The 22,901-nt window shown below is 45.9% G+C and overlaps 1 protein-coding gene across 2 annotated transcripts in view; it reads right to left on the bottom strand.

The window, feature by feature from the left end:
• Nucleotides 1-22,224, bottom strand: part of NUP210 (nucleoporin 210) — a 49,708-nt gene extending 27,484 nt beyond the window's left edge. The window contains exons 1-15 of one of the 2 annotated variants that reach the window (XM_066195750.1): nt 22,049-22,224; nt 14,872-15,008; nt 13,679-13,810; nt 12,769-12,865; nt 11,083-11,233; nt 10,624-10,756; nt 9,719-9,877; nt 9,182-9,250; nt 8,780-8,886; nt 7,636-7,776; nt 6,312-6,449; nt 3,485-3,640; nt 1,909-2,107; nt 1,196-1,341; nt 73-294 (exon numbers count right to left, since the gene is read on the bottom strand). In XM_066195750.1, the coding sequence (XP_066051847.1) occupies nt 73-294; nt 1,196-1,341; nt 1,909-2,107; nt 3,485-3,640; nt 6,312-6,449; nt 7,636-7,776; nt 8,780-8,886; nt 9,182-9,250; nt 9,719-9,877; nt 10,624-10,756; nt 11,083-11,233; nt 12,769-12,865; nt 13,679-13,810; nt 14,872-15,008; nt 22,049-22,224 (2,163 nt within the window). Of the gene's footprint in view, nt 1-72; nt 295-1,195; nt 1,342-1,908; nt 2,108-3,484; nt 3,641-6,311; nt 6,450-7,635; nt 7,777-8,779; nt 8,887-9,181; nt 9,251-9,718; nt 9,904-10,623; nt 10,757-11,082; nt 11,234-12,768; nt 12,866-13,678; nt 13,811-14,871; nt 15,009-22,048 lie in introns of those variants that run through there. The other variant, XM_066195751.1, reaches the window with a different exon arrangement.
• Between the last annotated feature and the right edge of the window lie 677 nt (nt 22,225-22,901).

The following is a 22,901-nucleotide window of genomic DNA, read 5'->3' as shown; positions in this document are numbered from 1 at the left end:
GGCACCATCAATCTGTCTGGAGCCAGTTCTCAGTGCCTGATGGAGGGAACACGGAGCCCTTCTGGCACTCACCTGCTCTCCCAGGCTCCTGCACAGCACCCTGACCCAGTGCTGGTGGTTGTTTCGAGGTGTGGGAGCTTCAGGTAAAGACAGGGCAATGCTTTCTGCATCCTCAGCAGCCACGTTCCTGAAGAACTTGGAAGGTTCTTGGACCCATGGCCTCGGTCCTCCCTCAAACAACATATCCTTAGAGGAACCCAAAGTCACTAAAGCGACAGATGGTGGATCGATAGCCTGTAATCAATAATTAACTCATTAAAAATTAATCATCTATTTACACAGCTTGGTTGTGCTCTGCAAAATAAACTTCCTTTAGAATGGAACAGCTGTATTGGTTACTTGGATAAGGCTGTGATTTCTCCCATGCAGTGGTTTGTCAGCACACTTAGTGAAAACCAGAGCTGAATCAAAATCCACAAGGATTCTGTCCAGCTGGATTAGATTCAAAGGAAGCCATGAATCCAAAGACAAGTTTTAGCTGCATTCTAATCACATCTCTCTCCTGAAGAATTACAGCAAAAGGGAGACCCTTAATATATTCTTCTGAGCACAGAGAGATAGTATTCTGCTACACTTTTAAAGAAGTATTTTAAATGAACTAAAAAATGTCAGATTGTACTTTCACTTGACAGTGCTCTCTCCAGAACAGTTCTGTGTATGTAATTATTCTCCTACACAAGTTTTACTTCAAACCTCTCTAACACATTCTGCACTGACGTGCATCCTTGGGACAGCCTGTGCTGTTCACCACCACAGCAATTAACCTGGCTTTTAGTACACAAAAACCATTTCCAGTTTGTGTTTCACAACATCATATTACATCATTATAACCACACATTCACAGGATTTGCACCAACATTTTCTCCATATTGGGGGAAGGCTACGGTCAAATGCTCAGACTTCAGCTTGCAGTCAGTGCCAGGCCTCTGCAGGTGAGCTAACAATGCCTCTTCTGTATTTCCATTTCTTGACTCTGGACTCAGCTTCGTTCTGATTTTCTTCACTGAACCAGCCAGTGGTGGAAAATAAACCAGCCAGCTCGGCTTTTCAAACCTCTTCCTTACATAAGCTGCTCCCTGTCACGGAAAGGTGTTTCAGGGCTGGACTGCCCCAGGAGCAGGGGAAGCAGACTCACCCTCAGTGGGAGGTAGGCGGCGATGGTGATGCTGGCGCTGAGCCGCACGTGCCCGTGGGTGTACACAACCACCAGCCTGGTGTGCCCCTGAAATTCGGCCTTCACTCTCACTCCACTGCAATAATCAGCAGTTGGCTTTAGTCTTCCTGTCAGATAAATTGAAAATATACAAGAGCTTATTTGGAAAGAAATGCCCAGGCATGTTCATCAAATTCAGCATGGCTGTTTGAAGGGAGCCTACCAGAAAGATGGAGTGAACATTTAACAAGGACATGCAGGGACAGGACAAGGGGGGGTGGCTTCAAACTGAAAGAGGGAGGGTTTAGATGGGATACTGGGAAAGAATTCTTGGCTGGGAGGGTGGTAGAGCTCTGGCACAGGGTGCCCAGAGCAGCTGTGGCTGCCCCTGGATCCCTGGCAGTGTCCCAGGCCAGGCTGGACAGGGCTTGGAGCAGCCTGGGACGGTGGGAGGTGTCCCTGCCATAGCAGGGGGTGGGACTGGAAGGGATTTAAGGTGTCCCCAACCCAAACCATTCTGCATAAAAAAGCAAATATATCCTCAAAATAAACTACTTGGACCCCCTCCCCTCTGAAGTTTGGCACTTCTGTGGGGAACCTGTACAGAGCCACGAATCAGTGACTGAAGGGAGAGGAGTGACTTGATGACACCTGTCACCGATTTCACTTCCAAAGCAGGGAGGGAGGTAAAGCACCTTCAAGTGGGCTGAACACGGCGGCGTTCTCCAGCTCCAGGGCGAGCTCCAGGTGTGAGCAGTCGCTCAGGGGCACCAGCTCAGCCCCATCCCCACTGCTCCAGCCACTGATTCTCAGGGGCAGCTCCAGCACCTGCCCCACGTGTGCCTCCACCTGGCAGGGAGCGAACTCCATGGCGCTGGGCTCGCTGACGTACACCTGCCCCAGGGAAGGAACAAGGACAGCTGTGTGCCAGGGCTCTGCTCCCACACCAGCACAAGCCCACAGCAGCTTGGGGAGCCCTCCTTTTACTGCTGCTCCTGTAATTCTCTCTTCTGCTTTACAGACTTGGAAGTGTGGCCTGAGTTGTGTGCTATTCCAGGAGGTACCATCACCAGCTGGGAGAGGTACAGCATCCACTAAAGATCCCACCTCAGACTGACCACAGACTTCAGAACAATCACTGTGATCAAAGCTTTTATTTGCAATATCTTTAACTGCTTGATCTTCTCCAACCGGCTTCAGGATACCAAACCATATGGTAGAGAGTTTAAACTGTAATCTGTGTGGATTAACTACTCCTAAAACTACTACTCCTAAAAACTTGTTCACTGAGGTCAGTAAACAGAACTCTGAAGAGCTGTTCCACAAAGAAAGCAGCTCCTAACACAGGAACAAAGGCATTCAAAAATAACCTATTCAGATTGTGCAATACACTGCTCTGAAAGCCCACATGGACAGAAGGTTTCCTTGTGTCTTCAGGCTTTGACTTATGTTTGAGGATAAGAAGTTTTAGCCAAAAAAAATCTTCATTCCTGTGTCTCTGGCTGGTAACTGTTGCACTGGTAAAAAGCAGAAGAAGATTGCTACCCCCTTCATTCATTTTAATTTCAGCTTCTTTCACAATCCTGGGCTGTTCAGAGAATTATTTCAGAGCGAGGGTGTAAGCTAAATTCTGAACAGATTTTATTTCGTGTCACACCCCTCCCTTTGGGGCCACCAGATGTACTGTTCCTGCATTCTCCTCATTCCACACCATACACTGACCACCCTGACCTAAGAACAGGGGATGGTCTGCAGAGGCACCACTAAATCCCTCTTGGGAGCTATGTTTTTCATTGCCATTTTCTCCTAATTTTCCTAAAATATTTTTTTTTCTTGGCCAGCTTAGGTGTCTGGAGTCAGTTTGCAGTACTGTGCTCACTTCAGTTACTTCATCAGTCAGAAATTTCCTTGCACACCCTGATAACAACTGCCACCCTTTGATATCAAGGGAGAACACCCACCTATCACCCTGCAGCAAGATTTTTTAGTTTAGCTTGTCTGCTTAGATGGCCAGAAGTCAATTACCATTTCCTTCTTGCACTGAAAACTTCCAACAAGGAAAAAGAATCGCCAAGGAAACCAGGAAGGGGCAAAAATGGGAGTAAAGTGAATGGACTGGAGAGCATTGGATTCCCTAAAGCACAAACTAAAACGAATCATTAACCTGCCACAGGGCAGGAAGCGGAAGGGGAATGCCTGTGGCATTCTCTGCTCCTTTGCTGTTTCCAGAAGCCATATTCAAGAACAATCAGTGAAAAATAACTTTCTTACCCTCATTTCTCCATAATGCAGCGGATTCCGAGAGTCAAACGCCTGAATAATGCTGACCCCAGCATCGCTCCCAGTGCTCATCACTCCTTTCACTGTCACTGTGGCCACTGCCTGGTTAGAAGAGGACCAGCTGAAGTTGCCACTTCCACCCTGAGCCTGGAACACAGAGGGAGAAAAAAATCTTTCCAACATTTAATCAAGTCCATGGTTCTCACATTTCACAGCTTTGGATATCTTGCCTTTGGATATCTTGCATGAAAAGCAGGAATGCACTGAGAATGGGACATACAAATAAAATAACACCTCAGTACTTAATAAGCAAGATGAAATAAGAGAGAGATGAGAAGATTGCTACCCCCTTCACTCATTTTAATTTCAGCTTCTTTCACACTCCAAAATAAATGTCAAAAGTTCCATCAGAGTAAAACATGGGTGAACACTGGAGCAATTTTTTAATGTATATTGTTTTCATTTCTTTAACTTCCTCAGCATTTCCTTTAACCTATCTCATAATTAAAAATTAGGTGATAAATCTTGTCTAGAGGGACAGTGTGGAAAACAAACCAATCTGAATTATGCAGAGGCTTAGCTAGTAATTTTTACCAGGAAAAGAGAATAAGAAGAAAATGAAGAGGAGGATCATTTCCCTTCTTCCTTCCCCTGAGCACGTGCACAACCTGATTACAGAAGGACACAGACAAATGAAAAAATAGGTAGTGGTGTGGTACAGGAGGTGCACAGGATGTGGTGAGAAGGGCTAAAAGAATGCAAGAGTTCAGCAGATTTGTAAAGGTATTTTAGTTGAAACAGGGAGATGAGCAGAAAACATTTAACAGAAACACCCCATTCTTAATAACTGCATGAAGGCTCACGTCCTCGCCATAAAGCCCAGACACCTCACTACGTTCTCCTTCTCTGGCTGTCAGTCTGCACTGAGGAGAGGAAGGGTAAAGCAGCTTCCCCTGCAGCCTGATGATTCCCCACACCCTGGCAGGGAGCTCCACACTGCTACCTGTGAGTGATGCCCTCCCCAGGCAGCTCCACGTGCTCAGCCTCACACAGCTGGCACTGCACCTCCCGTGCCTGGACTGAAGAAAGGCAACAGAAACCATCTCATTAGCAAAAAAATGAACAAAGCAACCCCCAAGAAACCAGACAGCTGACAAAGGAAAACCTGCCAGGCATTCTGATACCATCTGGAGAGAGTTAGTTGAGCTATAAACAGAATTTGGCTAGATCCAAAAATCCCTTTCAATTTATTTTCACAAAAACTTTATTCACCCATTTGAAACAGCCTGACTGAAGCTGTGGAGTGGGAGGCAAACTCTGATGGAGAGGAAGGAACAGCTGAGCTGTGTGTGTGCTGTTGACAACCACTGGTACTGTGGGATGGAGAGACCAGAAGAAAGGTCTCAGTTTCAGCAAAATTTAAATCTTGGGAGAAAAAAAGTTTCTATGTTTTTATTGAAAAAATATCAGAGTAAGGTAAGAACAGCGACACAATTATTGCAGTACCAAGAAGGAATGTTCTCTAGTGAGATACTTCATTATACATGCAAGATAAGGGGAGGTAGGAATAGAACTGTGAGAGGTAGGAAATAAAACTGCATTTCCTTTCCTTTACTGGGAAAACCCCAACAGAATTAAGATGAAGTACTGAAAATGCAGATTTGTACTAAGAATTTTTACCACACTCTGCTGGTGTGGTCAGGAATAGCACGAAGCAAACCAACACACAAGTAGAGATGCAGAGCTCAACTCAAGGGAGATACCTTTAGATTTACACTGGAGAATGCAGTTTAATCCCTATGAGATTGATTCTCTCCATGGAGTCACTGCATCAGTAAGGCTGGAAAAGACCTCTGAGATTACCAAGCTCACCACTGAACCACATCCTCAGGGGCCACACCCCATGATTTCTGAGCACTTCCAGGGATGGTGACTGCACCACTGCCCTGGGCAGGCTGTGCCAGTGCAGGACAACTCTTTCTGTGCAGAAATTTTGTCTAATATCCAATCTTATCCTGTCCTTTGTTACCTGGGAGAAGAGCATGGCACCAAGCGTCGTGCTGCCTACTTGGATATGGTTTACTTAAGACAGATCCAAAACTGAGCACTACTTTATGCTAAAAGGGAGAGGTAGGAACTGTGCATCTAACACTTAGTGCAGTGTCTGAGTATCACTGGCCAGGCTAAGAGTCTAGGCTGAGAAAGCACAATGTTCTTTCCCTTACTCAGTCTGGAGATACTGGAACACAAACCGTTTGCTTCCTGAAGCATAAGGAATAACTGACTGCTTGGGAGCAAAGACACACCTAAAAACCATGGAAAATCATCCCTTCTGTAAATGAGCTGTGGCCTTTGCCTCCCTGGAACTTAGTATTAGGAGCACGAGGTGTGTGGCCAGTGAAGAATACTGATGTCCAAGGCTGGCAGAAAGCTGCTAATTAATCTTGTCATGCCCTTTTTGCAGTCACTTCACACTCCCATTCATATTTCTGGTCCTTGCCAGCAAAGGGCAGCCTCTAATGACTGCTGTGGAGCTTTGGATATAGGATGCTTCCCGGAATTCCAAACCACTCCAGCCACAGGTGAGTGGTGCATTGCATGAGGGAGAGAGGAAGGGAAGGCAAGAGGTAGAAGTCAGTGGGGTTTTTATTTTTGTTGGTTTCTCGGTGCTTTTATTAAACTGTATCTTAATTCCATGGGACTAATGCCCCATGAAGTTCCTCCAAATCACATTCTGGATGCCACCGTGCCTGAAGTATCCAAAATCAACCCCACCCTGGTGCAACACTCCCTGCAGCTGGGCACTTCGTTGGCATACCTGGATGGTGTACTGGTAGACCCCTGCTTTTGGCTGCCAAGGAAACATCAGAACGCTGGGTGAAAGAAATATTGGACCATAGATCTCCACGTCCTGCTGGTTTCGCACTGGAACTGCTAAAGTATGAACACCTCCATCCTGCAAAGTGCAAAAGCACAGTGTTAGAAATGGCACCACAGAGCTTCCCAGAGCTAATGTTTAGTCCTTATGTAGAGACAAGTCCTTGAAAACACCTCAGAGAGGAAGGAAAACTATTTAGGTTGACTTATGAACAGAGCTCCTTGTGAGCAAACAGCTCCTGGCAGCAAGGAGTGCCACTGTATTAAATGAGCGCTATTGCTATGAAGATCCAGGCGCCCACGTTAATTAAAAAGGCAAACAGCAAGAAGAAAAGAAATACTCTCTTTCATTGCTCCTATTTTGGGACCTCATTTGGAGAACCAGTCTGGAGGCTCAACACCTACATTTCCTCTTTGCTCATCCCACTGTGTACAAAATTCAGCCTGAAAGAGCCGTTGCTCAGCCCCCCCCAAACACTGGCCTTCACAGCTCTGCTGTCACTGCAGTGCCACCACCCTCTGGCACAACACACTGCTGCTGCACTTCTGAGGGAAAAACAGCTCTCAGGGGATGCCTGTCCATTGAAGAGAACATCTCTGACACAGAGAAGGACCATGGCCTATCACATTCAGGGAGCCACTAAACCCTGCTCAAGGAATCACTACAATGAATTCACAGCAAATGGGTTGAAGTGTTGAAAGCAAAAGCAACTCACTTCCACACCACGTGCCCTAGTTAGCCACACATTCAGCAGCCTGCCCAACCAGCAGAAAGTTAATAAATATTAATTTGGAGAAATGTGCAGGCTGATACGTTTGGCAGATTGTCATTCCAGAGTTTAAGGTCACTTACCAATTGATAGCAAACTTCCCCAATGTAACTGACTGCAGAACAAGGCCAGGGCATGAGAGTGATGATCCTACCACAATAAAGTGTAAAATTCCCTCAGCCTGTGAGAGGCCCCGTGCCCAGCACAAGGATCTGCCATGAGAAAAGAAATCAGTGCTGTGCACCACTGCCTTCACAGGAGTTTGCCACATGCTCGGGAGCAAAATCCCACAGTCTTTATTTAAGCGAATCCTCTGTTGACTCAATTGAGTTTTCATGAAGAAAGGATTTTAGAATTTGGTTCTTAATCTGTTCAAAGAAAGACAGCTCAGACCCATGTAATTCTTAGGTTTCCTTTTGCTAGGAAGTCACTACTGCATAGCTCAGTTATTTTCAGCCCTACCAGTGAAGCAGGGGAGTTTTTACAAAGACACACCTGATCAACTACCGATGTCAGTGCAGCATCAATCGTGGTCTGACCCGCCTTCACTGCCCTCACATGATGATAGGATCCATTCAGAGAGGACTGCAGCACCTCAAAATGCTCCCTGGACAGCTCTGTAGTAATTCTGATGTTCTAAAACCAAAACGTGAAATAGAAATTGCCACAGGTAACTGACATCAATAGAAGACAGAAAGCCATAACCAAACAACAAGTCAGTGAGCAAACCACTGTTTAATAACATGGTTCAAAGACACATCCTTGAAACTGGTCAGAACTTTCCCTACAGAAGTTTCAGTCTTTCAGTGAGATTTCACCTTTAGACTCAACATTAACTCTGCTCCAGAAAGTTGTTTTTTTTTAATTATCAGCAACATGCAATTTAACATGCAAGTACCCATATCCGCACCACTAAATAATTCATATTTTACAGTATTGTTTCCTTCTCCAACACAGAAGAACAAGTGAATATACTGCCTCAACAGCACACTACTGAGCTCTAGCTCAAACTCAGATCTGTATCCCAAAAAGCAATTATGGGCAAATAAAATTACATTCCCATAGCTCCGATACTCTGAAAAGAAATAATTTAATAAATTTTTTCTTGTTGCAACTGAACTATTTAAATTTTGTTTCCTTTGTAGTTTTTTTAGGAACTATATCTATTTGGGACCTAGTATCCAGAATTTAGGAAGAAGCTCTTCCCTGTGAGGGTGGGCAGCACAGGGTGCCCAGAGAAGCTGTGGCTGCCCCTGGATCCCTGGAATGTCCAAGGCCAGGTTGGACACTGGGGCTTGGAGCAGCCTGGGACAGTGGGAGGCGTCCCTGCCCATGGCAGGGGTGGCACTGGATGATTTAAGGTTGCTCCAAGCCCCATCCAACCTGAAGGACATTGTCCAACTTCCAGTTTTTTTTCTACAGCACTTAAGACTCCAGTAATTTCACATGAATCACCCAGAGTGCTTTATTTTTAAAAAAGTAACAGCAACAAAACAAAGGGAAAAAAACTGAAAAGGCAAGAAACAACATGCTTTTCACTGTCCTGTCTCAATGTAAATAAGAAACCACTCAAATAATCCCAAAGCAAGTCAAGATTTAGGAGACAGTCACTGAAAAGTATCTAAACATTTCAACTTACATCAGATAAATACACTTTATTGCTTGATTTACCATACACGTCAATCGTAATTTCATAAAGTCTGCCCGTTTCCAGGACCCATCTGACACCTGGATGAACTGTAAATCCTGCAAAACAGGAAATATTGAACAGCACAAACCAGCAGCCTCTTTATCTAATGGAGAAAAGCGTTTTGCTTCTGGTGCCCACACTCTGCAGATGAACATTCATTATTTCAAACCGCTGACTACACAGATAAAAGGAAACACATAAAACCTATTTCACGTTGAGCTACTCTGATGAACAAAATTACTTGTCTGTGAAAACTAGCACTAAATGTAAGCGTGGAGACAGAGCATGAAAATCACAGAAACAGGACCAGGAACTGCATGAAGCAATCAGGAAGATGGCAGCAACACCAACCCAAATATGCAGGAGGTACCACATAGACAGTGCTGTTGGGCAGCCTGGACACCCCCTGCATGCGGATACCTGAGGGCTCAGTCAAGGAACACACGTGGTCAGCACAAATCAAGTCAAGATCAGAATTTTCCTGGCACTCCTCATGCCTCTTTGGCAATTTTAAAGCTAATTGTACACTGCAAACAAACATTATCCCCACTTCACTGCAAGACAGTGAGGACTCTGGAGAGATCTCACTAGAGAACGTAATGATTGAAATATAAAAATTAAATAAAGCCCGATCACATTTCTACAGTGACTGAGGGGAACAGACATGATTTAAGTGATCTTTTGCCAACCTCATTTGTTAAAACATTCCAAGGCATCAGACAGCCCTGCTGAGACTGAATTCAACAGCAGTGCTGCTTTCCATGGCTCCACCACTGCTCCCGATTTCCTGACTCTTGGTGCAAATGAGGATAACTGGATGTCTCTGTGTGGAAAGCTTGTCCCCTGGCACAGCGTGCTGGCTGGAGCAGCACTCCTCAGGAAGGATACTCTTGTGCAGCAGGACGAGGTTGGTCTGGCCCTGCTGCAATGCAGTCACAGTGGAGGTGGCCTGGTCCAGCTTGGCCACTGGCCGGGAGGGATCTCCCTGGGGATGGAGAAGGTGATTCTGGAGCTGCAGCTCGTACTGCTCTGACGGCATCGCTATCTCTGCAGGTGAAACAGAACAGAGCAAACTATAAAAGCAGGTGCAGCAGTGTTTGGCTGCTGCTTATTAGTGCTGATTATTTTTTATTGTGCACATATTATATCAGTATTTCTAGTGTCTTAGTAAAAATAGCACTTCTGTCATCACATCAACACACACACAAAACAATGAGTTTCTTGGCCAATTTAATGTCTGTGAAACTGCAATTCCCAACTTATATCATCTCACTACTTAGACCTAACATTCAACTGATTTCCAGCTTCAAAAGAGAAAAAAAAAAAGACAAAAGGGAAAAAAGGAAAAAAGGAGAGAGTAGAGAAAACTCAAGGCACTGCATTTTGAAATGGGCATAAAGCCAGCTAACCCACATTTATACAGGCTTCACTTTGTGGAGCAAATCCATTTGCCAATAAAACATTTTCTGTTAGAGAAGTTACTAATCTAAGTTTGATTTAAGTAAGAAAGTCAGACAGCTCCTTAGCGACTGTCAACATCTAAAGTGACATTGTTAGCTCCTATTTTAAGTTACCCTTGTCTTTAAATCCTTGGCAAATCTGCAGGAGTATATTCTGAACAGTCACAATTTTTTTTGACTGAAAGAACTAAACAGCTGTATCACTGTGTGCCTTAGGAAAACAGTGTTAAACATTAACAAAGTAGTTTAAACACAAGTAATATTTCTCAGTAGTTAAAAATTCACACAAAACATTAAAAAATAAAAACAAAAATAAATGAGAACAGAACAAACCTGTGATCTTCCCCTGCCTCAGTTTCTGAACTCTGTACTGAATTGATGTTCCCACCAGAAGATAAATGTCATATACTGGATTTAAAAGGATGTTTTCCAAAATAAGCAATCTGACTTCTGCAGGGTGTACATCCTGTTGATAGAGGGACAGAGAAAAGTAACCACATTAAAAGCAGCTCATTTGTTTGAAACAGACCACGCAGCAGAAACTCAGAATCTAGAAGTGAAAAACATTACTTGCTGCAATTGGCTCTTTATTTTCATCTCGAATTCTGTCACAACAGGGCAATGTAAGGGACAGTGAACAGAACAGAGATCTGCTCTGTGCACACAGTGCAAGAATGAAGGAAAAAACCATGTCTGACTAAAGATAACTTTGGAGAATACAGAAAAGCTTGAGACAGATGCCCATTCAGACATTCAGAAATCCATCTTGCCCCCGATAGTCAGCAATCTTACCTTATAGATGCTTTCCTGAAGCCTTGCCTTTAATTTAGAACTCCCTGTTTTCATTCCAGACACCAGAATGGTATCTCCTTGCTTGGCAACTTTTTCCATTTCCAATATATAGGAAGGTGGGATGTAAGTGGATTCCAAGAACTTGAGTATACTGAAAGGTGAATCAAAAAGTGAATAGGAAATTGTTAACCAACCTTTGTAAACCCAGAGAGAAAACACCACCAGCATCTATTCCGGGCCACTTCCATTTTTAAGCCAACTTTAAGATGTTTGCCTGGGACCAGATATCCAAATTTTACTCATTCTTTGAGGTATCTGCAGCTAATTTCTGTGACAGATAAGTTTGTCTGAAGCTTGCTTGTGAGCTATCAGAAGACTGCACATGTTGTCTACAATGACCCCTCCAGTTTATTCAGTAGGTGAAACTGCAAAAACACTCTGTATTGTGGAAGAACTGATGTGCAAGACCAAAGCTTATGTTTATAAAAGCAACAGCTCAACATACCCAGAACACAACTCTGACCTCTCTCAAGAAGTCACGATGTATTTAATAAATGACTATGAGAATTATCTACAAGTAGAAGACTTGTAGTAGCTGTTAGAAACTTCAGTGAAAAGTGGCAAAAGAGAGGGAAGGGATTTGCCATGAACGGGCAAATGACAGGAAATTTTGAAAAGCGAAGCACGTTTTACAGAGTGTCACCTTCTGCATGCACATCATCTGCCTGGCGTCATGTGCACTTTCACAGTAAAACCAGCAGAGCCATATGGAGAACAGTTATGGATATTAACATATTCATGCCAATTTGGATTTGTTTTGCAAGGCTGTACCACCTGTAGAACGTTTTTATGCCATCACAGTTATGCTAACAGTAGAGCATAACTTGACCTCTTGTCAATTTCTGTTTCATTCACTAATATGTCAATATTAGTTTGGTTAAATTCACCTCAGTAAATATGTATACTGAAAGAAAAAGCTCCATATGTATGAGGACTTGGGAATATAAGCTGTTCATTCTGGCTCTCACTCGTACCTGCAGCTTCAGGTGTACTACGGGCTGAACAGGCTTTCCCCAGCTAATGCTGGCTCTCTAAGGCTGCGAGATCAGTTTATGTTTGCCCAAGAGAAAAGTCTTGCTTGCTCCCCCCACCCCACCTGCAGTGTATTTGGGGTATCAGTTTGAGGATGGAAGTTGGCTGTTAACCTTTCTGCTCTGTAGGACAGCTGGTTTCCCCACAAGGAATCATCCTATTTCAACACACCAGAACTAAGTGCCCACTGACCCCTGAAACTCTTCAGGTTCGCAGAGCTCCTTTCTAAAATGGAAGTGGACTTTTTTCCTTAAAAAGCTAAAAATAAAACTCTGCTGAAATCCTGAGATAACAATCTTACTGATAAATCTTCCTTTTGCATGAGATGTTTCAGCAAGATCAACAACTGCATCTGTTTATTCCTAATTATTGCATCAGAGCTACCAGAGCTGCTCACTAATGCCATCAGTCAAACTAAACAAAGATCGAAGTGCCCAGGCTGTCGAGTAGGTAGACTTTAAAAAAGCAAACCTGAAACAACTGACCCTTAACATTATAATTTTAGGCATCAGTTCAGTAAACTGCCTAGATGTGGGGAAGTATTTTTACACACCAGGCTGAACAGACTTTTGAGAGCAGAGGAAATGATTTTACCGCAGAGCGTTGTGCGACTCTGAGAAGCCATCGGCCTCTGGGTCCTCCACCACTGTCCAGTCAAACACCAACCCTGCCAAAGTGCTGAACGTGTTTCCTACAAACCAAACAACCAGGTTAAAACAAAAACAGAACAAGCAGAGAGTCTTATGACTTATTTCCCTGGGAAATTTCTCTGTTTTATCCCTACAAGAAGAACAACGGAGCACCCTTGAGTTTACACAAACACCAAGCCACAAATCCAGCACTACACATAGGATAAAAACAAATTTACTTTTCATTATTAACAGATCACCATACTTCACCTGGCATTCACGGCTTACAAACACAGGTGGGATGGGCTCAGTAAGTACCCAAAGCAATTAATTCAACCTTTTATAGCTGCTTGACACATTATTTCCTTTTAGTAGCTGTCCTAAAAATCCCTTGCTTGGTGTGTTACGCGTGCACAAAACTTGACTGTCGAAAGAATGGAATTCTTACCAGATCATGGTTCTTTTTTGGATGCTACAGACTTCAAAAAGCAGATGTTTTCTGCTCCTTTTAAATAATAATACTTTCAGTCCAAATGTGCTGACTCTTATGAGCCTAAGTGGTGCCTCCCAAAAGTCAGTGTTTGTGTAGTAATTAACAGATTGAGCAATAGGTGGTTAGTCTCAAACATCACCTCTGAAATTCCAGTTAGACACCTGACTGGTCACAAAAATATCCTTTTGCAGAATTCTTTAGACTACTTCAGCTCAAAAGAAAAAAAAAAAAAGACAAGGACAACTTCACAATGTACTGTCCAATACTTAAAATTCTCCACTTCGCTTCAAACTATCAACTGTGTGACAAATAAAGCCAGTGCATGTATCAGACAGTTAGAACATTCAGTATATATTTAATCTCCCACAAGCAGTTCTCTTACCTTCTGAATCCAAAGCATGAATTTTGAGCTCCAGTGGTGAATCCTCAAGGTAGAGCTCTCTCGTTGTGGACACAACTTGAATGCCATGAATTAAATCTACAATGGCATCACAGCGAAGCACTTGTCCGGTCACTTGAAGAGACATCAGAAAGAGCACAAGAAATCACAACATTGGGTGTGCTCATCAAGAACAACGATAAGTCAAGATGCACCTCAAATTTAGCCAGTGACACAAGACACTGACGGAACCAAAACTTGGTCGTGACCTTGATGAAGAAACTCGCGGTCAAATGGTGGCTCAGCAGGGAAGTAAAGCAGTTCCCTTGCTCACTGAACTGCAGAACAGATCTGCAGAAACTCTGATTTTCATCTGCACTGACAGCTACAGGTGCTGTCTCTGAGTGCTTATGCAGAGTTGCTACAGTGCTGTCATGTCCCAGAGAAATTAATGACTTTTACCCAGAGACAATAAACACCCATAAACTCCTTCAGTGAGTGACTGCACAGCATTTAATTGGCCATCTGGTTTTGCCTCTGCCACTATAAAAACTAAGCAGGTACATTGTATGACAGGCACAAAAGCAACTTCCAGCTTTTTCAACTACGAAGTATCTGTGTGGACCCGATATTTTCTGAGCCTGAGCTCTTCCCAAGAAAAACTTTTCAACAGTTTTCTTTTTCCCAAAACAACCTTGTGTAAACAATATTCCTTTTTCCATAACAACAGGTGTTGTTTGCTATTTCTGTTACTCAGCCGATGGGAGAGGCGTCAGCCCTATGGACCAGTAACGCGCCTTTTAGTGCGGCGTGTTATAAAAGGGCTGAATGAATTGTAAATAAACCTTCTGATTTCTACCGCCTCCTGACTGGAGTCAAACATCTTTATTTCGTGTCCTAGTGTGGCATATCTGAATTTGCATTAGTCATTCTTATCAAATATTTTTTAATATTTCAGTCACCTCCTCTCTTTGTGGATTTTGGGGGGCAGGAGGGGGTTTAAGAATTCCCTTTTTCAGGGGCATATCATTAAAATCATTAACACTTATCTGAGGCAAACAGAAAACCCACGGCCACGGCAAGCCTAAAATAACTGCGCGTAGGAACTGAAATTTATCCGTGCACCTCTCAATCTCGGCTGTGCTGCCGGAGGGTGTCAGGCTGCCCTGGAGAAGCAGAGTTTAGCCCAGACTCACGTGTGTCCTCGGCAGAGATGATGGTGGTGAGGCGCGTGGGCTGCGAGGAGCGCGCCTGGACCAGCGCTCTCTGCGAGCAGCGGCAGCCGGCCGGCCCCAGCGGCTCGATGCTCGCCACCTCCGGCCGCGTGGACGACCTGCGTGGGGTGGGGGAGCTGGGGTCAGCACGCGGGGCACAGCTCTGCCCTCAGAGCCACCCCAGAAACTCACCTGGCGTGGTCAGCAGGTGACTTTGGGGAGAGCTGGATGGCAGCAGCTCCTCGAGGACCCCCCCAAGGTAAGCGTGGGCTGAGGATGGGGAAAGCCCAGGCCAGAGGAGAGGCAGGCAAGCTCAGCATTCTCTCCACCACGGAATCAAACAACATTCCCCCAAAACAATGGAGCAGGCCAGGGCATTACTGAGTGGAGCGCAGCTCTCCTTTCTAATGTGCCAAAAACATCAAGATAAAGCAACAACGAAACTTGCAGTGTTATGAAGAACCAAGCTTCTCGAAAGCAAATCTGAGCTAGCAGCCGGCCACGTCTGAGAGGTGCACACATCCGCAATATTCGCTGCAGAGCCAGGGAAACGTTCCAGCAGCCCAAGCCTCGCTGAGCGCCCCGGGCCGCGCGGTCCCAGCCGTGCTCACAGCCCCCAAATACCCCCGCTGTGTGCCCGGGACCCACTCACAAGGGCTCTTTGAAGGATTAAAACAATGAAAGCAAGCACTGATGGGTGACAAAGCTGCTCGGGAATTGCTTCTCCGGATGACGGGAGCAGCGCTGAGGAAAACGCTGCGCTGGCTGGTAAATGCAATCTAAACCGGGCACTGGAGCCCTCCTGGGGAAGCTGGATGGGTTTGGACTGTTTTTCTGGAGGATGTACAAAAATGCCTACCTGGGACAAGTGGGGAAAATTCCCTAACCCAGCAAGGAGCAGGATGGGAGCTCCAAACAAACAGCAATGGCATTTACCCCTGAATCCCCAGACATAGGTTTTACCTCCTTCCCTTACTGGCACAACCAACAAATCCACACCAGAGAAAAACTAAATTTCTCCTGAACTAAAATTGTATCTATTGAAAAAATAACGCATCACACCACACTCAGTTATCTTAGAGTAAACAGCAGCAGCCCAGGTGAGCACAGACCTCTCTGCTTGTAGCCACCGCGATAAAATTCCAAATCCTGTCTGGATCCTTAAGCTCCCAACAGTACTTTGCTTACATAAGGAATAGTTTTAGAGGATTTTGAAACAACAGTACCAACTGCTGCCCCAGAATTTCAAAGTATTTTATCTGACCAAGGAAAAAACAGCCCACAGCAGTATGCAATGGGCAATTTAAACACCAATTAGAAGCTTAAACCTGAAAATCGTCTGTTTATATCTATTCTATACACCTAAGCAAAGTACACGAATATGTGCACATTTTTTATAGCATGGTCTACACTGTTTCTAAAATAATATGATTTTCTGTGTTAGTAGCACACTTGGCTTTACTCTAAAATTTTCTTTTTTAAAATTTAGAGATTAAAAGCGAGTAATCAGTTATTTTCCTGTTGTTCTCAGGAAACTATCAAACAGTTTTCCAACATTTAGCAAGTTTCTTTAAACAACATTAGCATTCACAACAAGTAAGGCTTTTCCTGTACTTGGCTGGTTGGCTTTTGAAGCTGAGCATGTGCATTTGACTTAGTCTGCATGCAGGTATTTTTAAATAAGTATTGTATGTAGGAAATCGACTTTTATTTAGCCCTTTACACTGCTTAATATTCTCTGCCATTAGATTTTTTTGTTATTAATTTGAGGGTTTTGCATTCTTGCAGTCTGGAATTGATTGTGTTTACAACACAACAGGGGTTTCACTGTGGTTTGTATTTGCTTTTTTAATATCTGCCTATGAACTGTAATACAAAACCACTGTGGTTAGCACTAATAGGGGCGGTGTAAAACTGAATCTAATTACAGGATACTTTTCAGACTAGAAAAAGGGAGGGACAAAGATCAACAAAAATTAATTTTTAACTGTAAACTTACACACACTCCACAATTTTGAAGGAACTTTCAAGCTTTTACAGCTAAAAGCCAGTCACTGCAGCAGAGAAACTGAGATTAGACACTATCTGGCATCTAGCAGTAGTTTAAGAGGGAGAGTATCAGCTGAATGTCTTCTTTTAATACCAGTTTTACTCAAGTGGGCCTTTCTGAGGCTTGGTTTCCTATGGATTTATATTTAAAAACAATCTGCATGAGTAGTGCTTTTTCCAGCAGAACACATGAAGTATTTGATGACTCCTGTATCATTCAGCAGCATCAAAAGCACATTCTGTTTACAGCTACCTGGAGGCAGGGCCAAGCACAGAGAGGCAAAGGCATTAATCAGCCAGGCTGGAGATCACAGCAGCACTACTCTGGGATCACTGCTGGGTCCTACATGGGCAAGGAAAAGAAACTTCAGCTTGAAGTGACAGAAACTGCAATTTGCATCTTCTGCCAACTACAGCAGCTCTTCAGCAGTGTGTGACATTGAGAGCTGGGCTTGTCAGAGGGCAAAATTAGATCCTGAGAAGGCAGCAATGGGAAGCATTTCTGGCACCAGCTCTGGATCCCATGCCAGCCCCTGTAAGGAACAGCAAGGCAGGGAGGAAGCTCTTGAAAGAAGAGTGAGGAGGGCAGGGAAAAAAGCTCACAAAAGTCCCCAATTCCTATTTCCCCCAGAGTAAAATCCTACTTGCCTAGGAATGAATGGCACTGGCAAAGAGGCTGCCAGTCCTCCTGTCAGTTTCTGTTTCATTCATGACTTCCATCCCCCTGCACAGCCCCAGACACGGAGCCATGAGCCAAGGTTGTATCCATACATCTACCCAAAGGCAGGCCTGCCTTCTTTCCTGACTGTTCTGTACCACCACATGTCAATTATACTTCATTTATTTATCAGCTAGTTCAAAGATCAGGCACCTATTCCTGTCTCTCTCCCTGGCAATTCTCTGTTGATTCTTACTGCTCCAATGTTTTATACTCTTCTGCCAACTCTTCAAACTAAACTCAGCTGACTGAATCAGCAAAAATTCACTTCTGTGGAGATGCACCACGACTGGCAGTTGATCTGATCTTTTAAAATTTTATCCCATCTTGCAGAATTTTATTCTAAAAATATTATATTTTTAGAATTTTATCTGCATCTGGGCAGATATGTAGTCAGAGGGAAACTGGGTAGTAAAACATTCCAAGAGTTTGGGAAGATTGGACTGACCAATACACCAGGGACGTTATACAGTCACTCTTGGGAATAAAAAATGAGCAAAAGTCTTAAAACATTTATTTCATGGGTGTTCAGCAATGAAAAATTGCCCAAAATCAACAAGTCCCTAATCCTTCCGTCTGCCTTAGCAGGCAGGTGATGCTCAGACTGAGAAAAAGCTTTTTTCAACAGTAAACTCGCACTGATATTGACACGTCAGCTAAGAGAAACAAACATTATTTCTTGTGCCTCCCAGCGTCTGTCAGAACACCTCTGCTACAGACTGGCAGCTCCTGCTCTGGTTCTGAGCCAGCACTCTCAGGTAACACACACACACACACCTGAGCCACGGCAGCACAGCCCCTCTCACTTTACCAGCCCAGCTCAATCCTGAGCTCCTGCTGGCACTCCAAGAGCTCACAGCCCGGCTGGGAAAGCACAACCAGGTCAGCCAGGGAGAGGGGGAACATCCTGCTGCCCACTGCAATGCCTTGCAAGAGGGAAATGCAGAGCAGCTGAGGAGCAGAGAGGGGGATAACAAACATTATTTAAGATGTCACTTCATAATATGGAAGTTAACAGCATCTCACACAGAACATTTCTCAGTCAGAGTTAGACAGGGTTTTTTAGACCGGTGGTAAAACAGGTGATCCAGGAAACAACACAAATCCCAGATTACCAAGGATGACACTACTGGTCTTAGAGCAAAGCAGCAGATCACAATGAACGACACCGCGGATCCAGATCTTTAAAAGCACACACACCCAGCATGTATCCCGGGGAGAAGTGAGATGAATTTAAAACAAAAACATGACAAGGTAAGGAGCTAAAGAATGAGCTTTGCCGGCCAATTACTGCGCCAGCAGCACTGTGCAGTGTTTTGGGCTCTCTGTGCACCCCACAGCTCCAACACCACTGGGCCACTGCATCTCTACCACTGCCACCAGCTCCTCTCCCATGGCAATCACCCCGATACAACCTCTTCAGTGAGGGCTCCATAGCACACACAAACCTTTCATCAAGGTGGCAATAAACTCCTCTTCACTTCCACCATGCATCTCAATTCTACACTCTATGAAATAATGAAATACGTAAACACATTTGGACACTGCAGATAATTTCTGCTACAAATACACGGTGTGTACCTTGGGGGGGAAATGTTTTTTTTATGTGTGTGCTCCCCTCCTTGCCCTGAAAATGTTATTACAGTATAGGTTTCAAGGAGAAAATTCTGCTTATGAATGCTTTCATTCTTTCAGGTGTAATTTCTGGATTAGGGTAATTAAAAGAAAACTACAGATGCAATATAAATGCTAAATATATCTGCACAAACTGCATTTTACGCCTGAAGATAGCACCACGCACAATATTTACAGACGAAAACACAGTGTGCTTTGAAAACAAAGCTTTTCCCAAAAATAATTCCAACATAAAGGCAACCCAAACTCCAGAAGGCATGAGCATCTTGAAAATCAGAAAATACTTCAGAGCCACACTTATACCTTTACCACTGCTCCCAGTCTGCTGGGATAGAACTTCATCTTTTCCGTCTGAATCAGTGGAATTCTCAGACACCACTACAATCACTTTGAAAGCATCCTATTTTCAGAGGTGAACTTGAAGGCTGAAAGGGAAACTGGGGTAAAAAAAGGGCCACAACATGCTACAGACTGATCTTTGAGGAAATTGGACACTTGTCTTTGAATTCTCAATGTTTGAGATGGGTAATGCAGGCCTTCAAAAGGCGTCATTTGCTCTCACACGCTGCTGTACAACCAGAACAGCTCTCACCTCTAACCCCACAATCTCCCACATTACAAACCCCCAGCCCCTCCTCCAGACACAGAGGGCCTGAATCTGACCGTTCCCATTCAAATCCCTGCTCTCATGCACGCAAACACACCCATCATTTCTCAACTGTGAGGAGTCACTCCTCCTCAAGCCATTGCATTTGCTACTTCCCTACTTGTTCAGTTCAACAGCTCCGTCTGACAGGAGGCACAGCAAACCTGTCAGCACGGGGCTGTGGTGCTGCTGCTCCAAATACATTTCCTTCTAACCCCCAAAAGCTCCAGGCCTGTGGGGACAAGGATGCAGAGGGACAGAGCCCCAGATGCAACTGCTCAGTCACACACACACACACAGAGCTCCTGCTTCCTCCGGAGGGTTTGCTGAGCACACATTGGGCTCTAGAACCCACATCCTGCCAGGCCTTGCAAAGCAGAAGTGAATAAACGCCCGTTTACAATCCTGCCGCAGAAAATGACGGCACGCAGAAGGTCAAGTAGGTGTAGTTTCCTCAATTCGCAACCAAAATTCATCTCTGACGGGCAGAGGGAGAGGATGCAAAAGGATGTTGAAGCCTGTCTGCATGAGGGATATGAGTCACTGCATACTGGCAAACAGCACCCACAGAACGTGCTCTGAAGTGCACAAAAGCCACCTCCATGAGAGATAAGAATGTGGATCAAACCTGGCATTTCTCTGGAGAACAATCTTACATCTTTTCATTTGCAGACTTCAGTGAGATTAGCAAAGATCTCCATGCTTCTGACAGATGGACAGCACCTGGCATGCACAGGAATGGCTGCAGCCAGCCCAGCATCACCTAACAGCTCACTGGCAAACCAAATCCTTTTAAAGACTCAGTAGCCTTCAAAAATTAGAGTAAGGAAAGAGAAAAAACCCACACTTGTCAGATTTTCACTAAAGCAGTCCATTAAAAATTAAATTACATGATCACAAGTAGCTCATCTAGTAACCTTCCTTCAGTTGACTTCGGGATAAAATTAATTACTGCTCTTCTGCCTAAGCACCCTCAAATATGTAAACTGTCACAGATCAAACCCGAGATGAGAAATATATAACAACCAAGCAAAGAAACTGCCAAAGAATTAAAACACAGCCCTTTAAGATGGATTCCAGTAACTGCCAGATGCAAAACAACTGAAAACTGCTACAGCATCCATCTGGCACACACACGTAGGTATCATCCCAAGCATATCTCAACTGCCGCTTCTTTTTCAGGTGGGTACCTCCTGCTCATTACTGATTAAGTTACCATTCCGGAGGCCACAGAAAGGACAAGGAGTTAGCAACATTTGTTTAACATGAAGACTACTGTGAGCTTTCCAACTTTGCACATGCCGTGGGATTTGCCTTCAGCCCCCGTGCTCGACACTGCCCAGTCCTCCCCGCTGCGGGAGGCAGGAAGGGGGGCGCTCCTGGAGTACATCTCACCTGCTCGCCACTGAGAAAACCGGGAAAGCTTTCACTTTCAAAACTCGACTTCACTGTCCCCAGGAGTATGAAGGGTGCTGTTACCTACACTTACAGCAGCAGTGAGAGGCTCCCGACTTATCTACGACTCCTTCACGTCCATACCCTGAGCTCAGAGCTGTCAGGAGCAAGGGAAGGGGCATTTCGCCGGCAGCAGGAGCTCCCACACACGTGGGGCCGTGGCAGTGTCTGCAGGGCGGCACTGCGGCCGTGCCAGGCACCGGGGCGGGCACACGGGAGGCACGGCGGGCACTGCAGGTGGAGAAGCAGGTGGAGTACGTGTGGGGTACAGGGAGAGGCAGCCGGGGGGGTGTGGGGCACAAGGAGAAGCAGGTGGACACGCGTGGGTGGGTGCACACGGGGTGCGAGGCACATGCCGGGCACCGAGCCAAGGCGGGAAAGCTTCTTTTACAAGCAGGGACCTTCTGCTCAGAGGCCGGCCTGCAGGCACTGCCCGTGTCCAGCGGGTTTAACCCCCGCTGCACAGAATAAACAACCTTTCCCCGCAGGGATTACCTCCACGTCTGCCGCGGCAAACCCAGCCGCAGCGAGGCGAAGGCGGTGGCAGAGGGCCCGGCCGCCTCGGGAGCCGCCAGGCCCCGCCGCGGGCCGAGGAGCCGCCGCAGGTGCGGGCGGGGGGGGACTCACGGACAAAGGGCGGCGGCACCTGCACTCACCAACGGTAGCAACCCTCGCTGGCCTCGAGCGTGAAGTTGACGCGGGTGCCGCGGGTGAAAGGGAGCAGCACCTTGGGGGTGTTGAGCTTGGAGGAGGCGGCGAGGTGCAGGAGGAGGAGGAGGAGGAGGAGGAGGAGGAGGAGGAGAGGCAGCGCCCCGGGCGCGGGGGGAGCCATGTTCCGAGCGCGCGGGACCGTGTGGGGCGCAGACGTGCGGCGCGAGCTGCGCGCCGGGCCCGCGCGGCCCGGGGGCAGGGCACGGCCTTCCCCCGCCCTCCGCCCCCCGGGCCGCCCGCGGGGAACTCCAGCGGCGCCAACCGGCAGGTGCTGGCTGTTTGAGAAAGCTGCTTTTCTCCGGGCCGTGACACCAAGGATCTCATATGAGTCGTGCTGCAGACCCTTCCCCGCACAGGCTGCAGCATCTCAGTGTCTGTTATGTCGTGGGGTACCAAAACTGGAGGCAGGATTGGAAGCGTGGCTTCACCCGAGCCCAGCAGAGGGGCACGGTCACTGCGCTGGTCCTGCTGCCGCGCCGGTGCTGGAACAAGCCGGGTGCCACTGACCTTCCTGGCCCCCTTCATGGTCCCCGGGTACACTGGTGCTAACAGCCGAGCTGAGCTACAGTTCATTCATTATCATACCATCCTAGAATGGTTTGGGTTGGAAGGGACCTTAAACCACCGACTCCCACCCCTGCCATGGCAGGGACACCTCCCACTGTCCCAGACTGCTCCAAGCCCCAGTGTCCAGCCTGGCCTTGGACACTGCCAGGGATCCAGGGGCAGCCACAGCTGCTCTGGGCACCCTGTGCCAGGGCATGCCCACCCTCACAGGGTGGAATTTCTTCTCAACAT

This window comes from Chamaea fasciata, unplaced genomic scaffold (genome assembly GCF_029207755.1).
Source record: "Chamaea fasciata isolate MVZ Bird 193981 ecotype frontalis unplaced genomic scaffold, bChaFas1.0.hap1 SCAF_13, whole genome shotgun sequence".
Lineage (NCBI taxonomy): Eukaryota > Metazoa > Chordata > Aves > Passeriformes > Sylviidae > Chamaea > Chamaea fasciata.
The sequence above is the reverse complement of the archived record's forward strand: the minus strand, read 5'-3'. Positions and strand labels throughout refer to the sequence as shown.